Genomic DNA, 26174 nt, shown 5'->3' on the forward strand with positions numbered 1-26174 from the left:
CATCAGCACAGAGCCCCATGTGGGGCTTGAACTCACCAACGTGAGATTGTGACCTGAGCCGAAGTTGGACGCTCAACTGACTGAGCCACCCAGGTGCCCCTACACTTTTATTATAAAAGATAAACATGGGGGGAAGTCTGGGAGGGAGCACAGTGCTCCCATGCTGCCTGCCCCCCCGCCCCCGGAGTTAGGGCATGTCACTCCTCCAGGCACAACGAAATGTTCCTTAACCAGGATGCTCTGTTCAGCCTTGGTGTACAGCTTTTACTGGGACTTCATTATACAGGCACAGTTGATTAAATCATTGCCCAGTATGACCGATGAACTCCATCTCCGGTTCCCGGTCTTCCCAGGAGGTTGGCCTGGCCCAAAGTTCCAACTCTAGATCCACCATCACAGGGTTGGTCTTCTTGGTAACTGGCCCTAATCTGAAGTTATCTAAGGGTCCCCTTCTACTCACCTGATTAGCATAACAAAGACTTCTATCTATATGTGTATACATATACATGTATTTTTTAAGTTTAGTTTTGCGCGTGTGAGAGAGAGCACGCAAGTGGGGAAGGGGCAGATAGAGGGAGAGAGAATCCTAGGCAGACTCTGCACTTTCAGTGCTGAGGTCAGCGTGGGGCTCAGACTCACATGAGATCATGATCTGAGCCAAAGTCAGAGGCTTAACAGACTGAGACACCCAGGTGCCCCTACACATGTATTTTTTAAGTGTTCGTTTATTTCTAAAGCGAGCGCAAGCAAGGGAGGGGCAGAGAGAGAGGGAGTCAGGGAATCTGAAGCAGGCTCTGTGCCATCAACACAAGCCCAACATGGGACTGGAAATCATGAACCATAAAACCATGACCTGAGCCAAAGCAGGACGCTTAACCAACTGAGCGACCCAGGCACCCATATATATGTTATATATACATATACACAAATATATATATATATTCTTTTTCTTAAAATTATTTACTTTAAGAGAGAGAGAAAGTGACTTGGAGAAGGGCAGAGAGAGAGAATCCCAAGCAGGCTCCACACTGGCAGTGTGGAGCCCTATTTGGGGCTTAAACTCACTAACCGTGAGATTATGACCAGAGCCAAAATCTAGAATTGGACACTTAACTGACTGAGCCATCTAGGCACCCCACAAACATATATATATATATTTTTTTCAAGTAATCTTTACACCCAACTTGGGGCTCAAACTCATGACCGCCAGATCAAGAGTCACCATGCTTTGTTGACTGAGCCAACCAAGTGCCCCAACCAGATACATTCTTTATTATACTACACTATTTGACTTGTTTTATAGAAGTTCATTTAAACCATGAAACCTCACTTACTGGAAGAAATACCTATTTTTAGTGTATAAAGACAGCCATAGGTTATTTGAACAATAAATTCGTCTTTTGATGATGGAATTCCATACAGAAGTGGAAAGGTATATTCTTGTAGATTGGGGTTAATGAGTTACTTATTAAGGTCTCAATTTGTGAAGAAACATTAATACAGGACTGTTTCTAGGTACTGACAAAATTGCAAAGAACTGTGAAGATTAAAGAACACTTTAGAAATTTCTATTATACTGTGTTCCATTATACTGTATTCTATCATACTGTGTTCTATCTATAAAAATGGGGGCACCTGGGTGGCTCAGTCGGTTAAGCATTCCACTTCAGCTCAGATCGTGATCTCGAGGTTCATGGGTTCGAGCCCCACATCGGGCTCTGTGCTGACAGCTCAAAGCCTGGAGCCTTTTTTGGTTTCTGTGTCTCCCTTTCTCTCTCCTCAAATAAATAAAAACATAAAAATTTTTTAAAAATGCACCAGGTTGAGGTAAATTAGGGTAATTGTTATAGACTGTAATAAGACTTTTCACTTATTGATTAAACAGAAATCTCATTTACATTTATATTACAACCCCCCCACGCCCCCCGCCATGAGGGGAATATTGGTATCAGCCACATCAGAACAGCCTGGCACCCAAAGGGTGGGCAAGTAGTACAATCTATGGGGATGCACATAGTCCGTATTTTCTAGAAGCTTCCATATCTTGTAACTTTTTATTTTTAAAAATTTACATCCAATTTTTTTTTTTTTTTTAAGCTTTTGTTTGTCTTTACTCCTAAGTGCTCAGTGCAGTTTCAGTTTTAAGAGACAACACAGCCTGGACTTTGGGAGGGAATCAGAATGGGGAGAGAAAAACCCATAGTGAGCTGGTGAGAGGTGACCCCCGGGATTCTCGAGTGTTTCAGTGAGGACGACTGGCAGAGGTGACAATGCACAATGTATTTATAGAACAAATTAGCTTTTCTTGGAAGGTCACAAAAATCAGTGATAAACTTGGTAAGAATGGTCAATATGAACCTCATGTGTATCATCAATTCTATTATCCACAGGAAATATTTTGTCACAGGCTGTTAAGGTAGGGACCTTATCAGTTACACATTGTTACACGAAGAATGATAAAATTTCCCTTTGAGAGTCTTATCTTTATTTAATGGCAGTTAAGTACTAAAAAGGGGGGAGTTGTTTTTTTTCTTTTTTAATGGAATACTTGGCGAATTTGTGTCATCCTTGCATAGGGGCCATGCTAATCTCTGTATTGTTCCAATTTTTTTTGTTTTTTGTTTATTTATTTCTGAGACAGAGAGAGACAGAGCATGAGTGGGGAGGGGCAGAGAGAGAGGGAGACACAGAATCAGAAGCAGGCTCCAGGCTCTGAGCTGTCAGCACAGAGCCCGACACGGGGCTCGAACCCGCGAACCGTGAGCTCATGACCTGAGCCGAAGTCAGACGCCCAACCGACTGAGCCATCTAGGTGGCTTTTAAGTTTATTCATATATTTTGATAGAGAGAGAACCAGCAGGGAAGAGGCAGAGAGAGAGGGGAGGACAGAGGATCTGAAGCGGGCTCTGTGTTGACACCCATGAACCATGAGATCATGACCTGAAGTTGGACGTTTAACTGACTGAGCCATCCAGGTGCCCCTGTATCCTGTATTCCAATTTTCAGTATATGTGCTGCAGAAGTGAGCACAGGAGGCAGCTTTTTTTTTTTTTTTTTTTTTTCAGGATTTCATTTTAGTGTAATCTCTACACCCAAGGTGAGGCTCAAACTCACAACCCTGATATCCGCTGATATCAAGAGTTGTGTCTCCCCTGACTGAGCTAGCTATGTGCCCGTTAAGAGGGAGCTTTTGTTTTTTAAGTTTTGAGAGAGAGCGAGCGAGCAGTGGAGAGAGAAAATTTCAAGCACTGACAGTGTGGAGCCCAACGTGGGGCTCAAACTCACAAACCATGAGTGAGATCATGACCTGAGCCAAAACCAAGAGCTGGATGCTTAATGACTGAGCCACTCAGGCTCCCTAGGAGGAACTCTTTTAGTAACATTTTGTAATCAGAAATTTTTGGCGTGGGAAAAACAAGGAATAACGATGCAAGGAATAATAATAATGGACTATGAAAACATCACATAGTCCAGGAAAACAAAAATGCAGAACTAAAGTGGAGAGAAAAGTGAAGTGAAAGAATTTCCATCGTCTGTTCTGGTTGGAAACCAAAGTGAAGAAGGTGGGAGAAAATAGAAGACGGGTGCCTGGGTGGCTCAGTTGGTTAAGCATCCAACTCTTGATTTTGGCTCAGGTCATGCTCTCAGTTTGTGAGTTTGAGCCCTGTGTTGGGCTCTGTGCTGACAGTGTGGAACCTACTTGGGATTCTCCATTTCTCCCTCTCTTTCTGCCCCACCCCCCCAGCCGTGCTCTCTCCCCAAAATAAATAAATAAACATTAAAAAAAAAAAAAAAAGAAAGGAAGGAAAAGGACAGAAGAGCTGGGTTTGCTCCAGCATGGGTGGGGTCTTGAACCAAAATACTGACAACAGGAAAAACTGGTCAGGGTCTTGTGAACTGCCACCATGGAAGCTACTGCTCTGATGAGCAACACAGGTGGCTAAATTTCTGGAACAGGGCCAGTCTCAAGCTACTTCCTGTTCTCCAAAATGGCTACAAGAGGATTTGATTTTTTCAGACTGTGGCTTATGATCCATTAGTCATTCATGAAAGCGTCAGGTTACACAGCAACAAATACATATTCTGTGAAACCTTTCTTTTGGTTTTATATGTGTATATTTGGTTATAAATGTGTATTTCTTGCTATACTTGGGAGCCACACGGGTTTATGAAGATCTGGCAGGGCAAGGGCTCTTCTAGTCCCAATTACATCAAACACTTCACATTAATCTTGGCAGAGCTAAAATGAAAAAAGAGCCATACATCTAAATATCTACCAATAACAATACCACAGTGAAGCTCACATTGTTATTTAAAATATATAATGTAATTATGGTATTGATAGTATAAAAATTAAAGGCTTATGAAAAACTCAAGAGAGGTCAAAGGGCATACAAGCAAGTAATATACAGATCATTTCCTTAAAAGATACATTTTAATATACAGAATAAAATCCAAGATTTTACTTTTCATGATCCCCCCAAATCTGTGGACATGAATACTCTGAATCCGACCAGGACAGTTTATATTTTGGTCCAATACATTATTAGACAAGTTGTATGATCAAGTCCGGCTTGATTATCATAAATCATAGAAGTTAACAGAATTTACCTTGAAAATTGGTTACTTTTGTAGGTAAAATCCCTTATTTTTTTCTTAGCTAAGAGTTTAGCCTCAGAACCAGATTCAAAACCAGCTTCTTTCACAGCTGATCATCATTTTAGGTTTAATTTAGGCAAGTTATTTAATAGTTTATTGAAGATCATACAAAAACTCCACAATAAATAATGAAAAGAGTATGCAAAATCATTAGCCTCTGTTTGCAATACAGAAAATACATGTCAGTTCTGGGCCAAAATAATTCCACTGAAATACAGACAGTGGCAGGAAGAATGAAAGGGTCTGTAGTGGCTGCGTCCAGTGGTTGGCCACAACCAACCACCACCATCAGCTACTGTGCCAAGTGAGGGTGGGTTTCAATTTGCAGATAAAGAATGTCTTCGGTTGTTTAAAAAAATAGAAACTCTAAAAAAGCTTGTGAATCATATACAAAAGCAGCTGTTTGAGACCAAGGTTGAGAACCAGAAATTGTGTGTTAGCACCGCCAGCAAGCACAGGTTCTGTGACTCATCTGCCCTCTTCTCTTGTGCAGGATGCAGACTCGATGTTGCACACACCATTTGCAGGTATAAAAATTGTCCTGGAATCCAGGGTTCCTGTAGGGTAAAGTCTTAAGCCCTAAGAGGCACCAAGCGGTTACAAAAGCTAGGCAATCATCCAGATCACAAGTTCCGACGATATAATAAATCTCGTGTTGCTTTATCAACTTTTTGCTGGTAGTCCTCCAATTTGTCAAGTATTTTCTGGGACAGCTGGAGGAGAAAAGAAGGGAATCGTTACAGAATAGGTCAAGGACTAAAAAAAGACTGAAGTTAGTCATCACTTTGACTTCACCAACTAGCTTCCCCCTAATAAAGATGTCCGCCACTCTGCTTCACTTACTCAACATTCAGTACCGGAGTCTGTTCTGTGATTCTGATAAAATTGGATTCCACTGTTCACACACACTATCCCACTCCTGTTCTAATGAATTTTCTAAACATGCAAATCACACCAGTATTTTAATAAATGCATTACTGGCTATCTTCTCAGAACCGGAGAGGCTACATGTGATTTAACTAATCATTTTATAAAGAGATTGGAGCAGCATGTTAAGGGCAACAAATGTTTTCTGTTCTCCCCTTAATCCTTGAGAGCTGAAGAGCCAGCTTCAGGTGGGAGTGCTAGTGCAAGGGCTTATAAAAGACACCTGCCCCGCCTCACGAAAGGACTGACTTACAGCAATGTTGTGACTGTTGGCACTGTTCTCTCCCAGAGCCTGGAGAAGCTGGTCAATAGAAGAGTATGGGAGCCACACCATCGGAGCTGTTGCAGACAATGGAAACTGGAAAGAAAAATATCTTCTATTTGAAGAAAATCTCAAAAGTGGACCATTTCTTCTGTGTAGTTTCATAGGTTTGGACAACATAAACTAGTAATTTTTTTTCACAGTAAGAAATTGTGTGTGTATGTATGTACATATACACAGACACACATTTGTACCACCCCCACCCCCTCGCTTCTCTTTTCAACTGGGAAACTTGTCCTTTTCTTAGTGAAATCAAATGTATTTAAAATTTTTTTTAATGTTTTTTTTTAATTTTTTTTTTTTTTTGAGAGAGAGAGAGAGAGAGAGACAGGGAGGGAAGAAGGGAGGGAGAGAGAGAGGGAAAGACAGATTCTGAAGTAGGCTCCAGGCTCTGAGCTGTCACTATGGAGCCCGACGCAGGGCTCCAACCCACAAACCATGAGATCATGACTTGAGCCAACGTTGGATGCTTAGCCAACTGAGCTACCCAGGGGCCCCAAATGTATTTTTAAATTCATGTCACCTCTTATCTTAAAGTAACCCTAAGGCCTATCAAGGAAAAATACACTCAATAAAACTCTAAACTGTCAATGAATGCTTCTATTTGCAGTCTGAAATATAGATTCAAATTAACTGGAAAGAAAAGTTTGGAAAAGGAAAGCTCACCTTTCAAAGTTCTGAATACTTTTCTGAGAGTTTAAGAGCTTGGCTTTGTAGACCCAGATTTTAGACCTGGCTCTTCCATTTACCATCTGTGTGAGCTTTGGCAACTTACTTAACTTTTGAACCTCTGTTTCTTTGTGGGTTTAAAAAAAAGGGGGGGGGTAAAACAATCTCCCATAGGTGGCTGTAAGGATTAAACGAGAAAACACTTGCAGAAATTCAGCACAGTTTTGGAACACAGAAAATAGCATTTTGTTCTTAATTACCTCTTTCCTCTAAATACTAACTAAAGCTACGTTCCTTTGATGGAGAAAAATGAAATGTATTTCCATTTTATAAACAGGAAACTGGGAAATCCTACAGTGCCAGTTCCTGATTATAAGGACAACTAGTCGTGAGGACTCCTGGCTGGCTCAGTTGGTGAAGCATGCAACTATTAATCTTGGGGTTGTGAGCTGAGTCCCATGCTGGGTGTAAACATTACTTAAAAACAAAACCTTTTTTGGGGCGCCTGGGTAGCTTTGTCGGTTAAGTGTCCGACTTCGGCTCAGGTCATGATCTCATGATCTCACGGTCCGTGAGTTCGAGCCCTGCGTCGGGCTCTGTGCTGACAGCTCAGAGCCTGGAGCCTGTTTCAGATTCTGTGTCTCCCTCTCTCTCTGCTCCTCCCCTGTTCATGCTCTGTCTCTGTCTCAAAAATAAATAAACGTTAAAAAAAAATTAAAAACAAAACAAAAAAAGACACCCTTTTTTTTTTCTTAAAGTTTCTTTCTTTATTTTGAGACAGAGAGTGTGCAAATGCATGCAAGTGGGTGAGGGTCAGAGAGACAGAGAGAGAGAGAGAGAGAGAGAATCCCAAGCTGGCAGCTCAGAGCTGATGTGGGGCTCGATCCCATGAACTGTCAAATCATGAAATGAACTGAAATCAAGAGTTGGACACTCAACTGACTCAGCCAACCAGGCACCCGAAAAATAAAATCTTAAAAAACAACAAAAACGAAATAACTAATCGTGTAACTACAAATAGTAAAGGGTAAATCCACTATTCTATAGCTCAATCTACTTTCACACCCTGACTTTATTAGAGTGATAATACAGAAACACGTATGCATGCCGCCTACCTCAATTCCAAAGTACTGATGTCCTTTCCCCAATACAGCATCTACATATTCTGAAACCAAATCCACAGCTTCTTCTAAAAGGTCATAATTTAAGTACAAACGGAGCAACTCAGCGGCATCGACCTTCTGTAAAGAGTCAGAGATTAAGAACATCTACCTATTTCCATTTTCCCTGGGCAGTGACCAAAGGATGCAGAGTGTCTAATTCCCTGGGATTTATACTTCTCAATAAAAATAAATGAGCATCTTGGTTTACTTATCCTGGGACAAGGGTTGGATTCCTTAGAGCCCAATTACTTCTGGGTACCTTGTAAGACTTTATCTGTTAAGTGGTCTTCCTGCCCTGTTTTGTAATCTAAGACACATTTTATTATTTTTCTACTTCAGTGTCACAGTAAGTAGTAAAAGTCAACAAACCTTCTCAGAAATGCTGAGTACTGAAGAGATGATATATTCACGTTAATTCCCAGAAATATATGAATGACAAATGCAAAAGAAGTTAATTACCAACTTTCAGTACCGGAATTAAATCTTTTCAACTCAGGGTGAAACAAAAGTGAAAACAACCTCAGTTTGGAAGGGCTCTACTAACTATGTAATTATGCTTTCCATATTCTGATATGATCACATTTGTAACTTTCATCATCTTAGCTGCTTTTCTACTTTCTAGTTTAACAACAACAAAACCCAAAAAGAAAAAAAAGATCAGTTTTCCTGATTTTAAGCATTACCTTCTCTCTTTCCCTATTTCACTCTATGTATTTCAGATATAGCTTTCACACTTAAGCATGCATTATTTCAAATTAGGAGCTTGTTAAAATATAGATCCCAGATCTAAAATATGGCTCCAGATAACCTGATTCTCTACGTCTGGAATGGGGCTCAGGAATCTGTATTTTGAAGAAGCCCACTACCCAAATAATTCTGATGCAGGCATTCCAACAACCCAATTTTGACAAAACTTAAACCCTGCTGCAGTTTTGAAAACAACTCCACTCACTCCTGTGAATTTTTTGCGTAATGAACAGTAAATACTGTGTCATGCATATAGTCATTGTTCAGTTGAGCACATAAGCAGGCATGAACTTAATCACTAACCTGTAGAACTTTAATTCTAAACACCCAGTACTTCATACAGAATTCAAGTTCAGCTGTTCTTAGTGTTTTTAGCTAACTTTAAGAAGTTGCCCAAAGTATATGTCAGTATGTTTCCATAAATTATCACCTCTACTTTTTAATCATCTCATGAAGTTATTCATACTGATAACGACCAGCTTCTTACTCTATACGAGTTAAGATACCACTTACCTTGTAACTGTTTATTAGCCAATTAGGTAGAGGTACTCCATGAGACAAGAGCTTGTTGATTACACAGTGGTGATATAAGTTATTCCGAACTTTGTACCTTTCCAGATAAGTTGATAATAGTCTCCATGCTTCATCTGTAGCACTTGATAAAAGCAGAAAGGACTAATGAGTTCCAGATTCTTAACAGATATTTACAGCGCCATTCAAAGCATCTATTTACAAGGAGAAAAAAAATCTTTAGAAGCTCACAACTGACCTGAAAATATAACTACATGGCAACTAATATCATTAGGGTCAATGTGACTTAGAGGTAGTACTAGAAACCAAATGACATGGATTGTATCTCTCCCACTAATCACATCTTTACTCAACTACACAATTCATTTAACTTCTTTGTTACGGATTTCTAAAACAAGGAAATAGGCTCACATCACTGTTTCCAAACCCGATCAAGCATTAGAATCATGCAGAAGTTCTGCTTTAGAAAATGAGGGCAATAGATCTGTATTTTAGTAGTGATATTGGTATGCTAATTTAGGGGTTGAAAACTAATGTCAGAGGACTGCCAAATCGTTAAATGCCCCAATTCTAAAGTTGTGTAATACAAATTGTAAATGCGATTCAAGGAAGGGAATTTTACTGAGGGTTAGGGTTAGAGAAGGATTCTGAAGAAACTGAAGTGCATTCAGGTAGACATGAATTGGGCACTAGGGGAAGTGTTTGGAAGGTAAGCCCTTTGGGGCAGAGGAGCACTAGAGCTGTACCTGGACTCCTTAGTGGTGATGACTGATGAGAGCTGATTGGCTGCTAGCCAGGACCAGGCTTCTGCTTGGGCTGCCTCGCCCCCTAACTGCAACTTGATGCATCTGCAACAAAAATGGTTCCACACGCCATAAACTAATCTGCTGAAAACAATCACATTATTTTGTTACCAAAACTAGAGATAAGGTGATAACTTTAGCTCTGGTCTGCTGCTGAATTCACTACTGGAGAATACTGGCTCTTTCCTCTCCTTACAGCCATATAACTGGAGGACCCACAAGGCCATTGGTAAGTGTTAAGAGAGAATTTACTTCTAAGGGAAAAATTCTAAAAGTTTAAAAAATATTTCCAATTCACAAACTACTTGACTAATATTTAGGTACAAGGTTACTTCGATAAAAAGTACTTTTTAATAATGCTTACAGGGGCCTAAAGGATTGAATACATGCCTTTTCTAAAATGGACCCCACTGTTGACACCACATTATCTACTGTCCTGTGGGAATGTAGGCCTGGGAATGCCAGGTTTTTTGAGTTCTCAAGAGAAGCTATAAATCAAGATTAAAAAAAACATAATTAAAAGAAATTATAGAGGCGCCTGGGTGGCGCAGTCGGTTAAGCGTCCGACTTCAGACAGGTCACGATCTCGCGGTCTGTGAGTTCGAGCCCCGCGTCGGGCTCTGGGCTGATGGCTCAGAGCCTGGAGCCTGTTTCCGATTCTGTGTCTCCCTCTCTCTCTGACCCTCCCCCGTTCATGCTCTGTCTTTGTCCCAAAAATAAATAAACGTTGAAAAAAAAAAAAAAAGAAATTATAAAAATCACTGTGGTAGACTAGACAAAAGCATTTCTTTAAAGCACAACTGGCTTAGGTACTGTGCTGACAGTGTGCAGCCTGCTTCAGATCCTCTGTCCCCCTCTCTCTTTGCCCCTCCCCAACTCATTCTCTCTCAAAAATAAACGTTAAAAAAAAAGAAAAAGAAAATGAAGACCATGGAAAGACAATTTCATACATACTTGAAAGCAAGTCCCTCAAAGACTGGCGTCAAGGGAAGCTTAAAAGTCTGACAGAGGGATATGGCAGTGTCAAAAAGGCCAGCCTGAACCAAGAGAGAGACCATCTCCTCTGCTGATGAACTTCCTGTGAAAATGGAAAAGAGCTTTTTAGTGCAAACAATGGTGTATGTGGATGACCCAAAGCCCCAAAGCCGCCCCTGGTATGAGCATCTCAGAGGAAGAGTGAGAGGCTCTGGCCAGTCTAGCCTACTGTGTCCACCGCCCGGCCTGAAGCGAAGCGTGCTGCCAGTGCTCCCAGAATGCCTCATTCCTACCTGCAACTGCAACTGCTGACGGGTCATGCTGAGCCAGAGTGAGGCGGATTCGGGCCAAGGAACACTCTTTTTCCAGGTCTCCCAGTTCCAGAATTTCAATCTGCCGATTGGCTAGAAGCCAAAGAAAAATGTTTTCAATTCCCAAAGTACAAAGGAAGTGTGTCTCATCAGTGCCTATTAACTCAGTCTGTCAATTTCCACTAAACATGAATTCAGTGTCAATTCCAAAGGCACTAGAGGGAAAACACAGGGCTCCATAAAAGTGAACTTAAAAATAAGGCAACAGGGGGCGCCTGGGTGGCTCAGTCGGTTAAGCGGCTGACTTCGGCTCAGGTCATGATCGCTTGGTCCGTGAGTTCGAGCCATGCGTCAGGCTCTGTGCTGACCGCTCAGAGCCTGGAGCCTGTTTCGGATTCTGTGTCTCCCTCTCTCTGACCCTCCCCCGTTCATGCTCTGTCTCTCTCTCGGTCTCAAAAATAAATAAACGTTAGAAAAAAAAAATAAAAAAAAAATAAAGCAATAGCCCTGTGTCCAGCATGCAGCTGAGCCAAATCAAAGTACTCAAATAACAGCTGCAGTTGAGAAGATGCTTACAAGGTACTTTCCAAAGAATTTCCTTTAACTCTTACAACCCTGAAATGCAGTTGTCTACATCAGTATAAAAGGAACATGCCCACAGTGAGAAAGGCAGAATTATAACCAGGTGTGTCCAACTCTGGAGCCCAGGCTTTTTAAGAAGCAATACAATGCCTCCATGGTAATAGGCAAGGAGCCCGATAAAACAAGTTTGACACTAAGCTGATTCAAATACAGCAAGCAACAAAAACAAGCACTCTCTTTCGAGCATCTTCATTTCTCGTGCAGCCATACGAAGTTTTCCAAGAGCTGCCAGCCAACTTCTAGCAGATTAAAATCTTGAAAATAAGCTAAAAGAAGGAACTTCACAATATTTTTACAGTACTGTACATAATTTACAACTACTATACAAAAACACACATTTAATACAAATAATACTGTAACATAACAATATAATTATTGTCCAGCAAAGAATCCGCGGGAGATGTCCAACTCACTTGGAGCAGCTGTGCATTCTCCATCATGATTCCTCTTAGGGGACGTGCCAGGGCGATCACACTGTAAAGACAAAACAAGTGCTTAAATGTGAAAAGCTGGTACAGTTGATGCTTGAACAATGTGGGGGTTGGATGCCAAACCCCTGTACAGTTGAAAATCTGCATATAACTTCTGACTCGCCCCAAAACTTAATAGCCTACTGATGACCAGAAAGAGCCTTACCAATAACATAAACAGTCGACTAACATATATTTTGTATGTTATCTGTACTATGTACTATATTTTTACAATGAAATGAGCTGGAGCAAATCAAAAAAATCATGAGAAAATACATTTACATTATTGTATTTACTAACAAAAGCTGTGTATAAGTGGACTTGTACAGTTCAAACTTGTGTTGTTCAAGGGTCAGCTGTATTTTGAGATCATTAACTGATCCAGAGCTCTCATGCTTAAATTCTCTCCACATAAATTATGTTTATTTCAACCAGCACAGCTCTTCTTACAAAGGTACTGTAACTATCAGACACAGGAGTTGTTTGCCAAGTTGGCCAACTTAGCTCTAACATGTTATTGGGTCTAAGGACATGGATTTAACCCCCATATAAACGACTTGACTTTCCTTGGTTCCAGAGTTATATTCTGCAGCCCTAACCACAGGAAACAGCCTAGTAAATGCAGGAACTATACACAGCACAAGTAGCTGTGCATATATGACCCCATCAGCATGACAAGAAAAACTCAAAGTGCACATTCTTTAAAACAGTAATTGTAGATTTAATTAACAAAAATGACTGAAATAGAAGCAGTGACCATTTGCTGAGCACTTTTTGCAGGTCAGGCACTGTCACTGTTCTTTTTTTTTATTTTTTATTTATATATATATGAAATTTATTGACAAATTGGTTTCCATACAACACCCAGTGCTCATCCCAAAAGGTGCCCTCCTCAATACCCATCACCCACCCTCCCCTCCCTCCCACCCCCCATCAACCCTCAGTTTGTTCTCAGTTTTTAACAGTCTTTTATGCTTTGGCTCTCTCCCACTCTAACCTCTTTTTTTTTTTTTTTCCTTCCCCTCCCCCATGGGTTCCTGTTAAGTTTCTCAGGATCCACATAAGAGTGAAACCATATGGTATCTGTCTTTCTCTGTATGGCTTATTTCACTTAGCATCACACTCTCCAGTTCCATCCACGTTGCTACAAAAGGCCATATTTCATTTTTTCTCATTGCCACGTAGTATTCCATTGTGTATATAAACCACAATTTCTTTATCCATTCATCAGTTGATGGACATTTAGGCTCTTTCCATCATTTGGCTATTGTTGAGAGTGCTGCTATGAACATTGGGGTACAAGTGGCCCTATGCATCAGTACTCCTGTATCCCTTGGATAAATTCCTAGCAGTGCTATTGCTGGGTCATAGGGTAGGTCTATTTTTAATTTTCTGAGGAACCTCCACACTGCTTTCCAGAGCGGCTGCACCAATTTGCATTCCCACCAACAGTGCAAGAGGGTTCCTGTTTCTCCACATCCTCTCCAGCATCTAGAGTCTCCTGATTTGTTCATTTTGGCCACTCTGACTGGCGTGAGGTGATACCTGAGTGTGGTTTTGATTTGTATTTCCCTGATAAGGAGCGACGCTGAACATCTTTTCATGTGCCTGTTGGCCATCCGGATGTCTTCTTTAGAGAAGTGTCTATTCATGTTTTCTGCCCATTTCTTTACTGGGCTATTTGTTTTTCAGGTGTGGAGTTTGGTGAGCTCTTTATAGATTTTGGATACTAGCCCTTTGTCCGATATGTCATTTGCGAATATCTTTTCCCATTCCGTTGGTTGCCTTTTAGTTTTGTTGGTTGTTTCCTTTGCTGTGCAGAAGCTTTTTATCTTCATAAGGTCCCAGTAATTCACTTTTGCTTTTAATTCCCTTGCCTTTGGGGATGTGTCGAGTAAGAGATTGCTACGGCTGAGGTCAGAGAGGTCTTTTCCTGCTTTCTCCTCTAAGGTTTTGATGGTTTCCTGTCTCACATTTAGGTCCTTTATCCATTTTGAGTTTATTTTTGTGAATGGTGTGAGAAAGTGGTCTAGTTTCAACCTTCTGCATGTTGCTGCCCAGTTCTCCCAGCACCATTTGTTAAAGAGGCTGTCTTTTTTCCATTGGATGTTCTTTCCTGCTTTGTCAAAGATGAGTTGGCCATACGTTTGTGGGTCTAGTTCTGGGGTTTCTATTCTATTCCATTGGTCTATGTGTCTGTTTTTGTGCCAGCACTGTCACTGTTCTAAGCAATCTACATGAATGATCTCATTTAACACCCCCCAAATCCTACAAGGTAGACATCATCATCATCATCCCTATTTTATGCAAAAGGGTAACTGGACACCAAAACATTAAGTAATCTGCTTGAAGTTAGGTCTAATTCAAAAACCACACTGCAATACTTCTTCCTATAATAATTCTAAACTTGAGAACTAAAGGGGTAGTAATACAGAACTGAATTGTTGCAAAAATAGTTAAGTTCACAAATATCCCAGCAGAAATTTTAAATGAAATGAAGCAAAATGAGGTGATGTTTTCTAAAGGACCAAACCAGTTTCAAAAGGACCAACCCTAATAAGCCAAATGATCTCCAAACTCCAAGATGGAAAGTTTTCATACCACTGCACCAGATGCTGGGTGGACGATCCACGCGTATTCTGGACGAATAAGTCGTAAACAGTTAACAGCGGCCAAGTAACAGTTGCCTTGCTTCTCAAGTCCCCGCAGAGTTCGAACTTCTCTGCCAAGACGCATTCCATACTCAAACATCACTGTACCAGCTAGGAGGCAATAATAAGTCAGACATCAGAACTTCAAAAACGTGTTTTAGACGGGCTCCTGGCTGGCTCTGCCCGAAGAGTATGTGACTCTTAATCCTGGGGTTGTAAATTCAAGCCCCATGTTGGGTGTAGAGATTACTTAAAAAATAAAATATTAAAAAAATGTGTTTTAGAGAATGTGTTATACTAATCAAATAATAAAATTTAAAACAAGATTGAGTTTAACTTAAAACCCCCAAAAATCCTGGGGTATCTGGGTGGCTCAGTCGGTTGAGTGTCCAACTTCAGCTCAGGTCATGATCTCACGGTCCGTGAGTTCAAGCCCTGCGTTCGGATTCTGTGTCTCCCTCTCTCTCTGCCCCTCCCTTGCTCATGCTTTGTCTTTCCCTCAAAAATAAACAAACATTAAACACACACACACACACACACACACACACACACACACAATCCTGTGTTGGTGAGGATGTGGAAAAACTGAAACTGCTTTACACTGCTGGTGGGAATGTAAATTGGTGTACCTGCTATGGAAAACAGTATTGACAGTTCCTCAAAAAATTAAAAATGGGATTACCTTGTGATCCAGCAATTTCACTCCTGGACATATAGTCCAAATATGGAAAACAGGGCTTTGAGGAGATATTTGTATGCCCTTGTTCATAGCAGCCTTTACTCATATTATCCAAAAGATGATGGCAATCCAAGCATCCAATGATGGATGAACAAAATGTGACATATATATATATATATAATGAAATATTGTTCAGTCTTAAAAAGAAGTTACATGTGGGCGCCTGGGTGGCTCAGTTGGTTAAGTGTCTGACTTCAACTCAGGTCATGATCTCACAGTTGGTGGGTTCGAGCCCTGCATCGGGCTCTGTACTGACAGCTCAGAGCCTGGGGCCTGTTTCAGATTCTGTGTCTCCCTGTCTCTCTCTGACCCTACCCCGTTCATGCTCTGTCTCTTTCTGTCTCTCAAAAATAAGTAAATGTTAAAAAAATTTTTTTTTCAAAAAGAAGTTACATGCTACAATATGGATGAACCTTGAAGATATTATGCTAGGTGAAATAAGCCAGTCAAAAGGGGTGCCTGGGTGGCTGGGTTGGTTAAGTGTCCGACTTTGACTCAGGTCATGTTCTCACAGCTGGTGAGTTTGAGCCTCACATCAGACTCGCACTGACAGTGCAGAGCCTGCTTGGGATTTTTCTTTCTCCCTCCCTGCCCCCTTCTGTCCCTCCTGCACTTGATCTCTCTCTCAAAATAAACAAACTTAAAAAAGCCAGTCACACACACAAAATACTGTATGATTCCAGTAGCCAAATTCATATGGACAGAAAGTAGAATGATGGTTGCCAAGGGCTGCAGGAAGTGGAAATAGGAAGCTGTTGTTTAATGAGTATAGTGTTTTCATTTTGCAAGATGAAAAGTTCTGGACATTGGTTACATGTAATGTGAATGCACTTAGCATTACCGTATACTAAAAGTGGTTACGTTAGTAAAGCTTATATGTATTTTACTACAATAAAAAAAAAAAGAAAAAAGATCATGTAAATATTATTTCTGACATTCATTCATTCATTCAGAAAGTAATCTCTATATCCAATGTGGGGCTTGTGATAACTCACGATCTTGAGATCAAAAGTCCCAAGCTCTACCAACTGAGGCAGCCAGGTGCCCCGATTTTTGACTTTTAGATACTACATTCCCAGACAGTACAGAAGACTAGTTTAGAAGGCTACTTTCAGCCACATTGTTACCTAATTCCACACCATGAGACCAAGAAATGTTTGGATGCTCTGCTCAAGAGCAGATTATTTTTATAAAACTTTAGTTACACAGGTTGAATGAGATACTGAGGAACACCTTGTTCTGAGACAGCATGAGACTCCAGAAATCAAAGGGCATTAAAAACATCTTTTAGTTTTCAAATGAAACTATTTTTCATTCCAAGTTTTAAAGTTTATACGATTTTATTTAAATTGAAGTTAATTGACTTTTTCTCCCCAACAAATGTTTCTGAGTGCCTGCCATATGTAAGACATTTTGTTAGAAGAACAAGCCTTGCTTCAGAAAGACCTGGACATTAATCAGGCTAAACTGGTCTTAACCAAGTTGATGTAATGGATGTTGTAACTATAAACGCAAACAGGGAGCGGTACTTAACCACCTATATTTCTCTGTATGGGTCAAGGAGATAAGTAATACACAGACGTTTTACCATTAGGAAAATTAAGAGCATGTCTACAAATTACTTCCATCTATTCTTGCCAAAGAAAATCAGCAAGAAACCTTATTAAAAGTTTTCTGAGGGGCGCCTGGGTGGCGCAGTCAGTTAAGCGTCCGACTTCAGCCAGGTCACGATCTCGTGGTCCGCGAGTTCGAGCCCCGCGTCAGGCTCTGGGCTGATGGCTCAGAGCCTGGAGCCTGTTTCTGATTCTGTGTCTCCCTCTCTCTCTGCCCCTCCCCCGTTCATGCTCTGTCTCTCTCTGTCCCAAAAATAAATAAACGTTGAAAAAAAAAAATTAAAAAAAAAAAAAAGTTTTCTGAGTGAAAATGGTATAAAAATGTTACCATTTCCAAAGGGGAACCACAATGGTGATCTTGTAAAATAAGATCTTCTAATAGACATGTAATCCCTTCATTTTAGCTGTTCTTTTTTTTTTTTCCTATCTCAAAGACTAATTTTTTTTAAGCCTCCAAGGCTCAAATTTTTTTTAATGTTTATTTATTTTGAGAAAGAGTGAGAGGGTGTGTGTGCCTGTGTAAGCAGGGGGAGGAGGAGGGGGAGAGGGGGAGAGGGGGAGAGGGGAAGGGAGAGAATCCCAAGCAGGTTCTGTGCTGTCAGCAAATGTAGGGAGCCAGATGCAGGCAGGGGTTGATCTCCTGGACCCGGGAGATCGTGAACTCAGCTGAAATCGACTCAGTCCAATGCTTAACCAAGTCACCCAGGTGTCCCATAATTTTTTTTTTCTTTTAAATCTCTTTATTTAAGTATAGTTGACACAATGCCACATTAGTTTCAGGTGTACAACACAGTGATTCAACTCCTTTATACATTATGCTATGCTCATTTTAGCTGTTCTGATAGAGTCTTCATTAGTCATCATACAAATCCAAACTAAGATACATTCTACAAAAATAAATGGCTTGTACTCTTCAAAAATATCAATGACACCAAGGGCAAATTAAGGCCAAAAGAAGGGCTCCAGATTAAAGGAGACTAAAGAGACATGACAAATATGCAATATGTGATTCTGTTTTTAACCTTTTTTGTTTTTTGAGAGGCAGAGAGAGACAGAACATGAGTGGGGGAGGGGCAGAGAGAAAGGGAGACACAGAATTTGAAGGAGGCTCCAGGCTCTGAGCTGTCAGCACAGAACCCGACATGGGGCTTGAACCCACGACCTGAGCTGAAGTCAGACGCTTAACCGACAATCCACCCAGGTGCCTCTGATTCTATTTTTTTTTTTAAGTTTATTTATTTTGACAGAGTGAGAGTGGGGGAGAGACAGAGAGAGGGAGAGAGAGAATCCCAAGCAGGCTCTGTACTGTCACTGCAGAGCCAGATGTGGGGCTCAAACTCACAAACTGCAAGATCATGACCTGAGCTGAAACCAAGGGTTGGATGCCCAAGCAACCGAGCCACCTAGGCGCCCTGAAATATTATGATTCTAGACCAGGGGGTAAGGATGGTATAGGAGGAATGTGCTATAAAAATAATAATGATAGGGGCCTGTGGGTGGCTCAGTGGGCTGAGAATCTGACTCTTGATTTCGGTTCAGGTCATGATCTCACAGTTCCTGAGATTGAGCCCCATATTGGGCTCTGCGCTGTGAGTGCAGAGCCTGCTTGGGATTCTCTCTCTCCCTTCTCCCTTCTTACATGCATGCTCTCTCTCTCAAAATAAACTTTAAAAAATCACAATAGTATTATATTTACATTTAATTCATGAAATTAGTTGTATTTCCTTAATCTAACAATTGTATTGAAATTAAATAAGAAACTGTCCTTAGGAGATACATCTTAACTATGCATGAGATAATGATGTCCATAACTTATTCTCAAAAGAAATCAACAAAAATAAGAAAAGGCCAATAGCAAGCTGGCACAAGAAGTCACAACCAGCCACAAGAATTCAAGACGCCTCTAGTAAAAAAGTTAGTTTGTCTTAAAATCAGACAGAAGATATAGACGGAATGACATCTCGCTGGAAATACCTCAAGAATGTTCTAGAATGGGATAAGTGCATCTCTTTAAGGCTAGCTGGTAATCTTCAAAGGGGTGAAGCCAATCTTGTAATTAAATATAATTTCCCCAAATGCTTGTAGAGAACACTCATTCAATAGTAAAAATAAGGTAAAAATTACATAAGTCTAACAGTATTTTTGTAAACATGACTAAACTCTAAGGTTGCCCCCAACAAAGACTGTCGGCTTCAACTGCTCACCTTTTCGGTAATTGTGGCGATAGATGTGAAAGGCATAGAGGAGCTCATAGTAATTGTGAGTCATAAGGTCCACGGCTCGTGCACGTGATTCAATTATTGCCACAACCTAAGGAAGGGGAAGCAATCAGATTTCAAAGTAGCTAGTAACAACCACCACAGCTGTGTCCGGTCAGCAGTGGACACGTAAAATTACCTCATTATGCAGATTCACATAGGGAAACTCTACAAGATCCTGTAGCTGCGAGCGTTCACAAAGAACTACCACCAGCTGCCGCAGACAATCTAACCGCCTAGAAGGCAAAAAAAGGAGTGAAGGCAAACTGCCTCAGTGGATTAAATAGAGCTGGTAAACTGTCTTCTCTAAAAAAAGACTAGGATTGACTACCTGCTGGAATCAGGAATGTGGGTTAAGGCTTCATATGCTTGGCTATTGTGACCCAAATCCAAATGATGTTTGAAAATGCATGTTCTTAAAGTAGCCTAAATATCAAATATAGGGGGAAAAGAAGAGTAGAAATTGAAATACTACATCCAGGACCAATCTAAAGGGAAATAACTAGATTACAGTTAGTTCTTACCTGACTTTTCCAATCATCCCCTGCTTCAGTTATTGCTGACATGGCCAACTGAATAACCAGCTCAGGCAAACCAATAACATCTAGTAGACGCAAAACCTAGAGAAATAGAGAGAGTGTCCATGAAAATTAATATGGTAGTGCACTTCAAACTGAAATAGGATTTAAAACACTCAGAAAGACAACTAGTTAAGATCAAAGATACTGACTACAAGACAGGATTATTTGGTTAATATTTATGACTTTCCTTTAGGGAGAACTGTCTGGCTTAGTTAAAAGAGCATGTAACTCTTGATTTTGGGGTTGTGAGTTGGTGGCCACCCACGTTAGGTGTAGAGATTACTTAAAATAAACAAACAATAAAAAAAAGACTTTCCTTTAGATTCTACTGTCAACAGACTTACTGTAAAATTTCCTATTGATCTTTTTGTTCACAGCTCCATCCTCAATGTTTAGGGCTCTCAGTAAGTATTGGTTGGCAATTTCACTAACTTTTCCTACTGTTTAGGTCATAGACGAATTTAAAGCCCAATAAATAAATTGCCGCCATAGCCTTATAAAACCCTAAAGAGAATGATGTTTGACATAACCCATTTTTAAAACAAGACAGAACAGTGCTCTTCAAACTTATCTGTCCACCCTATTAATAATGTCTGTGCATGGGGCGCCTGGGTGGCTCAGTCGGTTGAGCATCCGACTTCAGCTCAGGTCATGGTCTCACAGTCTGTGAGTTCGAGCCTCGCATCAGGGTCTGTGCTGACCGCTCAGAGCCTGGATCCTGCTTCGGATTCTGTGTCTCCCTCTCTCTCTGCCCCTCCCCTGCTCGTGCTCTGTCTCTCTCTCTCTCTCTCTCTCTCTGTCAAAAAAAAACATTAAAAAAAAAAAATCTTAAAAAAAACCAATGTGCATACTCTCCTAGACCTGTGCACATGTATTTACTTATATACACACAACTATCTAATACATACATATAAAACACTCAACATATAAATGTATAGAAGATAAAGATAAAAACAGTTTAAAATGATCTTTATTAGTACTTATTCTTTTATTAACAGTATAAAACACATTTATCTTTTAGGTGCTTAGTTTTTCATACTTTCCACTGAAAGAACATATTTAGAAATGTACATAAATCCTAGGTATGTAGCTAATTGAATGTTCACAAAGTAAACATATCCATTTAACAAGCACCTAAATTAAGAATTGTGTTATGGCAGTACTCCAAAGCTCCCATGTGACTCCTTCCAGCCACTACTGACTTGTACTGGTTTTGTTTTTAATTTCATGAAACAGAATCTTATGGTATGAATTCTCTTGTGTGTCTGCCTTATTTTGCTTAACATGTTTATAAGGCTGATCTGTTATTACATGCAGTAATTCCTTTCACTGATACTGTATTCCATTCAAAGAATATACCGTAATTTAATGATCCATTCTATCAACGGACACTTGGGTTTCTAGTGTATGAGTGTTATGAATATGTTGCTTGGAACATAACTGCACATCTCTTTTGGTAAATACGTACATGTTTCTGGGTAGATCTAGAACTGGAATTACTGGGTCAGAGGGTATATGTCAATGACTGCAGCCAGTAGACGCTGGCAGTTTTTCAAAGTGGTTGACACCAATTTACGCTCCACCACAGGTAAGTAGGATGTTTAATACCTTGATACTTTTCATGGTTTCATATTATCTTAAATTGAAATTTTATTTCAAGGTACATTTATTTTAAAATAGCATTCCCGAGAAGTTCAACTGTTATCAGCTGATTCTTATCAAACCTGATTATAGACTGTCACTGTTTTTACCTTCCCATATGGCTGATCAAAGGCAGAAGTGTCAGCCCTATTTTGTCCTCATTTGCTTGTACTTTTTTTTTTAAATGTTTATTTTGATAGCGCATGAGTGGGGGGAGGGGCAGAGAGCGAGGGAGACAGAATCTGAAACAGGCTCCACGTTGCCAGCAGAAAGCCCGATGAGGGGCTCGCACCCACAAAATGTGAGATCGTGACCTGCGCTGAAGTCAGATGCTCAACTGATCCAGCCACTCAGGTGCCCCTGCTTGTACTTTCTTAATCTAGGTTCTTTGAAGGAATTTTTAAAAATTGTGAAGGTGATTTTCATTAAAATTAAACAATATAATGTGCAAATTAATTTAACCAATCAAACATAATCTACTAAAATGAAATGCAGGAGTGTAGGTGCCACTATGTGCCCCACCCCAGCTGTGACCCCGTCACTCTTTCAGACACCTGCTTTGAGACTAAATGATAAATGACCACCTGGTAATAGGTCCAAATAAGGGCACCAGGGATCAACCAGCGTTGATCCTTACATACATATTTTTAAATGTTAATTATTGAGAGAGAGCGCATGAGCCAGGGAGGGGCAGAGAGAGAAGGGGACAGAGGATCCTAAGCAGGCTCTGCGCTGACAGCAGTGAAATAACGAGTCTGCGGTGGGGCTTAAACTCTCGAACCACAAGATCATGCCCTGAGCGGCAGTGTGATGCTCAACTGACTGAACCACCCAGGCGCCCCAGGTTGATCTTTCTATTAAACATTAGCACATCTTAATTTAATTCTTCTGTGAGTATTCTCTTCCCAAGGCCCACTTTGGGGTTCACTAGAGCAGTGATTCTTAAGTCCTTTTTTTTTTTTTTTTCTTTTTTTGCATTTTTTGGAGCAGTGATTCTTCATGTGTTTTGAATCAGTAAGTTTCTTCTGATGAAAGCTATGGAGCTTCTCCACAGAAAAAATACAAGCAACATTTTGCACACAATTTCAGGGGATTTATCAATCCCTCAAATCTATCTAGTCTCAGATTAAAAATCCTCAGAATTCAGAGGGCCTGGCTGTTTTAGTTGGTGGAGCATGCAACTCTTAATCTCAGGGTTATGAGTTCGAGCCCCACATTGGGTGTGGAGATCATTAAGAAAAAAAATAGGCGTATCTTGGGGCACCCGAGTGGCTCGGTAGTTAAGCATCTGACCTCGGCTCAGGTCATGATCTCACAGTTTGTGAGTTGGAGTCCCACACTGGCTGAGCCCCACTTCTCTCTTTCCCTCTCTCCCTGTCCGTCCTGGGATGCTCTCTTTCCCTGCCCCTCATTCATCTGTGCGTCCCCCCCCCCCCATAAAACAAAACAAAACCCTTAAAAAAATCCTTAGAATTCAAAATAATTTTCCCATTAGTAGGATGGGGAAGGTTATTAAGAGTTACAAATCTAGGGGCGCCTGGGTGGCGCAGTCGGTTAAGCGTCCAACTTCAGCCAGGTCATGATCTCGCGGTCCGTGAGTTCGAGCCCCGCGTCAGGCTCTGGGTTGATGGCTCGGAGCCTGGAGCCTGTTTCCAATTCTGTGTCTCCCTCTCTCTCTGCCCCTCCCCCGTTCATGCTCTGTCTCTCTCTGTCCCAAAAATACATAAAAAACATTGATAAAAAAAAAAAAAAGAGTTACAAATCTATTTCATTTATCTTGGTGTGCCTGGCTGGCTCAGTCGGTAAAGCATGCGACTCCTGATCTTGGGGTCATGAGTTCAAGTCCCACATTGGGTGTAGAGTTCATTAAAAAAAAAAAATCATTTTATCTCTTTAACCAGCAATGAACAAAGTAGTTAAGCCTGCCTTTACTTTCTAGTGGGGAACTCAGATAACAACAAATAGATACCCAAAATATGACAACAAGCATGGTTAAATGTTATGAGGAAAATAATGAAGGATGGCAAGGGCAGAGACTGCTCACAGTGCCTCACTCTGCACGTGGGGGGGTGGTACAGGTCAGCACGTAGCTCACGAGCACCACAGCTATTCTACCCGGGGAGACAGAGAGGAACTCCCCGAGGTGGTGACAAACGCACAGACATCTCAGTGAAACGAGGGCTTGAGGTTTGACTATTTGGAAAAAGGGGAACAGCAGGTAGAAGGGTCTTGAAGGGCAGACTGTGTGCTTGGCTTGCATGAGAGAATAATAGGCCACCCTTGCAACAACTGAGTGACCAGAGCAAAAAAGGCCAGAAGAGGAGGGCCAAATCATAAACTAAGGCTGAATACAACACTCAAGTTAATTCTTTGAGATATCGGCAAGACTGATATTAATAAAATTCTAGTGATGACTTGGCTAATAAAATGGTATCACAATGGGAATTTCACTGAAGTTAAAAACATTTACCAGTTTCATTAAAATACACATTTCTTTAAATTTCTCAAGGCAAATTCATTTCTCTTCTTTTGGAATTTCAGGGAATGACTTAATTTTTTTTAACGTTTATTTATTTTTGAGACAGAGAGAGACAGAGCATGAACGGGGGAGGGTCAGAGAGAGAGAGGGAGACACAGAATCTGAAACAGGCTCCAAGCTCTGAGCGGTCAGCACAGAGCCCGACGTGGGGCTCAAACTCATGAAGCGCGAGATCATGACCTGAGCCGAAGTCAGACGCTTAACCGACTGAGCCACCCAGGTGCCCCGGGAATGACTTAATTTTCACATTATTTTTCTCCCCCAATACCAAAGCCATTATTTCAGATACATTTTTACACAGGTAAGAAAGACCAAACCAAGCCACAATGTACCTTATCATAATACTGCATCCTGGGGGTGGATACAATCTCCCCATCCTCTGAGCGAATCAAGCGATCCAGGAATTCCTCTTTGCCCACTTCAGATGCTGCCTGGCGGAAGCACTGGAGAGCCTGGAGAAGTAAAAGGATACAAAATGACTTATAATGGACTGTTTCAATTCTAAGTGCTAACAATTAGGGTGGGTGGGTGGGTGCGGGTTCAGGTGCTAAAGGAAAGCCAAAAAAGAAAAAGTAAGACTGTTGACTACATTTACATTTTCTGCTAAATTCTGACACGTTATTTAAAGTTTGTTTGTTTGTTTTTTAATGTTTATTCATTTTTGAGAGACAGAGCACAAGTTGGGAGGGGCAGAGAGAGAGGGAGACACAGAATCCAAAGTGGGCTCCAGACTCTGAGCTGTCAGCACAGAGCCTGACGCGGGGCTCAAACTCACGAACTGTGAGACTGTGACCTGAGCTGAAGTCAGACGCTCAACTGACCGAGCCACCCAGGCACCCCTCTGACACGTTATTTAATATTTTTCTTTATCTCACTTTTTAACTTAAATGCTATTAAAAGGTAAACTTTAATAAGAAAATTAATATAAGCATACTAATATGTTAATATTTGTAGAATTTGAGTGGTGAGTATATGATTGTTTATTATAAGTCTTTAAACTTTCCTGCGTGTCTGAAAATGTACATTAATAGGATGTCAGGGAACAAATTAGATAAACTACCATAATGGGGGAAGAAAGCAGCATAACATTTTAAAAAATATGTAATAAAAACAATGTAATCGAGTAATAAATTTGATTTACAAAATTCACCCTGGGGCAAAAGGACTTTAATATTTTCTTCTTCATGTTTTCCTATGTTCTAACTAATTTGCAAAAGTACAAGAAAGCTGAACAACCCCCACATGGCTCTTGCTGGCATTAGTTGTCTTTATCCTTATTTAGAGGATTCTGTGCCACTCCATCCCCCCTCACCTAGTTAGATGGAGACTAACTGTCCTCTTTGCACTGAAGTAGGTTCATCATTTGAATACAATTTACCTTCTGTCCTTCTCCTGTAACCAGGTAACAACGTCCCAGCATAAATCGACAGGAACCAATGTTGACTTGACACCAGGGATGGAGCAGTTGAATATAATCCTGAAAGGCATAAAAGGTGCTTTCTGATTAGAAAGTAAGTGCTATTTAATGCGATAACCACCCCCAAGCTCTTCACAGAGGGAGAAAAGGCAGTGGTCAATCAACAGAAAAGTATTTCCTGAAATCATCCAGAAGTTAAAATCTAATTCTGTTAATCTATTCTTGTATTAAGTTACACACTTTAAAAACGTGAACAAAACTCAATAATACCAACACACATAAACACACATATGCTTTTCCAATTCAGCAATTTCCCAACTTTATTATTTACTGGTTCAATGACTAGATTCCTGTAAAGGATTTTTTTTTAAAGTTTATTTATCGGGGCACCTGGGTGCCTCAGTTGGTTAAGCATCGGACTCTTGTTTCAGCTCAGGTGATGATCTCCCGTTTCTGGAGTTCGAGCCCTGATTCTCTCTCTGTCCCTCCCACGCTTGCATGCACACACTCTGTAAA

General features: G+C 40.7%; 1 protein-coding gene and 1 pseudogene across 2 annotated transcripts in view; both read right to left on the reverse strand.

The window, feature by feature from the left end:
- Nucleotides 1-2533: 2533 nt before the first annotated feature.
- On the reverse strand, nt 2534-2616 carry LOC111556820 (annotated as a pseudogene).
- Nucleotides 2617-4416: 1800 nt separating this feature from the next.
- The window catches only part of NUP160 (nucleoporin 160), a 52724-nt gene continuing 30966 nt past the window's right edge, over nt 4417-26174 (reverse strand). The window contains exons 22-36 of one of the 2 annotated variants that reach the window (XM_011286844.3): nt 25620-25718; nt 24574-24693; nt 20005-20100; nt 19812-19906; nt 19620-19716; nt 19427-19532; nt 14821-14981; nt 12163-12223; nt 11090-11200; nt 10776-10899; nt 9765-9866; nt 9001-9142; nt 7693-7818; nt 5840-5944; nt 4417-5372 (exon numbers count right to left, since the gene is read on the reverse strand). In XM_011286844.3, the coding sequence (XP_011285146.3) occupies nt 5283-5372; nt 5840-5944; nt 7693-7818; nt 9001-9142; nt 9765-9866; nt 10776-10899; nt 11090-11200; nt 12163-12223; nt 14821-14981; nt 19427-19532; nt 19620-19716; nt 19812-19906; nt 20005-20100; nt 24574-24693; nt 25620-25718 (1635 nt within the window). In that variant the 3' untranslated portion in view covers nt 4417-5282. Of the gene's footprint in view, nt 5373-5839; nt 5945-7692; nt 7819-9000; nt 9213-9764; nt 9867-10775; nt 10900-11089; nt 11201-12162; nt 12224-14820; nt 14982-19426; nt 19533-19619; nt 19717-19811; nt 19907-20004; nt 20101-24573; nt 24694-25619; nt 25719-26174 lie in introns of those variants that run through there. The other variant, XM_045039284.1, reaches the window with a different exon arrangement.

This window comes from Felis catus, chromosome D1, assembly GCF_018350175.1.
Source record: "Felis catus isolate Fca126 chromosome D1, F.catus_Fca126_mat1.0, whole genome shotgun sequence".
Classification (NCBI taxonomy): Eukaryota; Metazoa; Chordata; class Mammalia; order Carnivora; family Felidae; genus Felis; species Felis catus.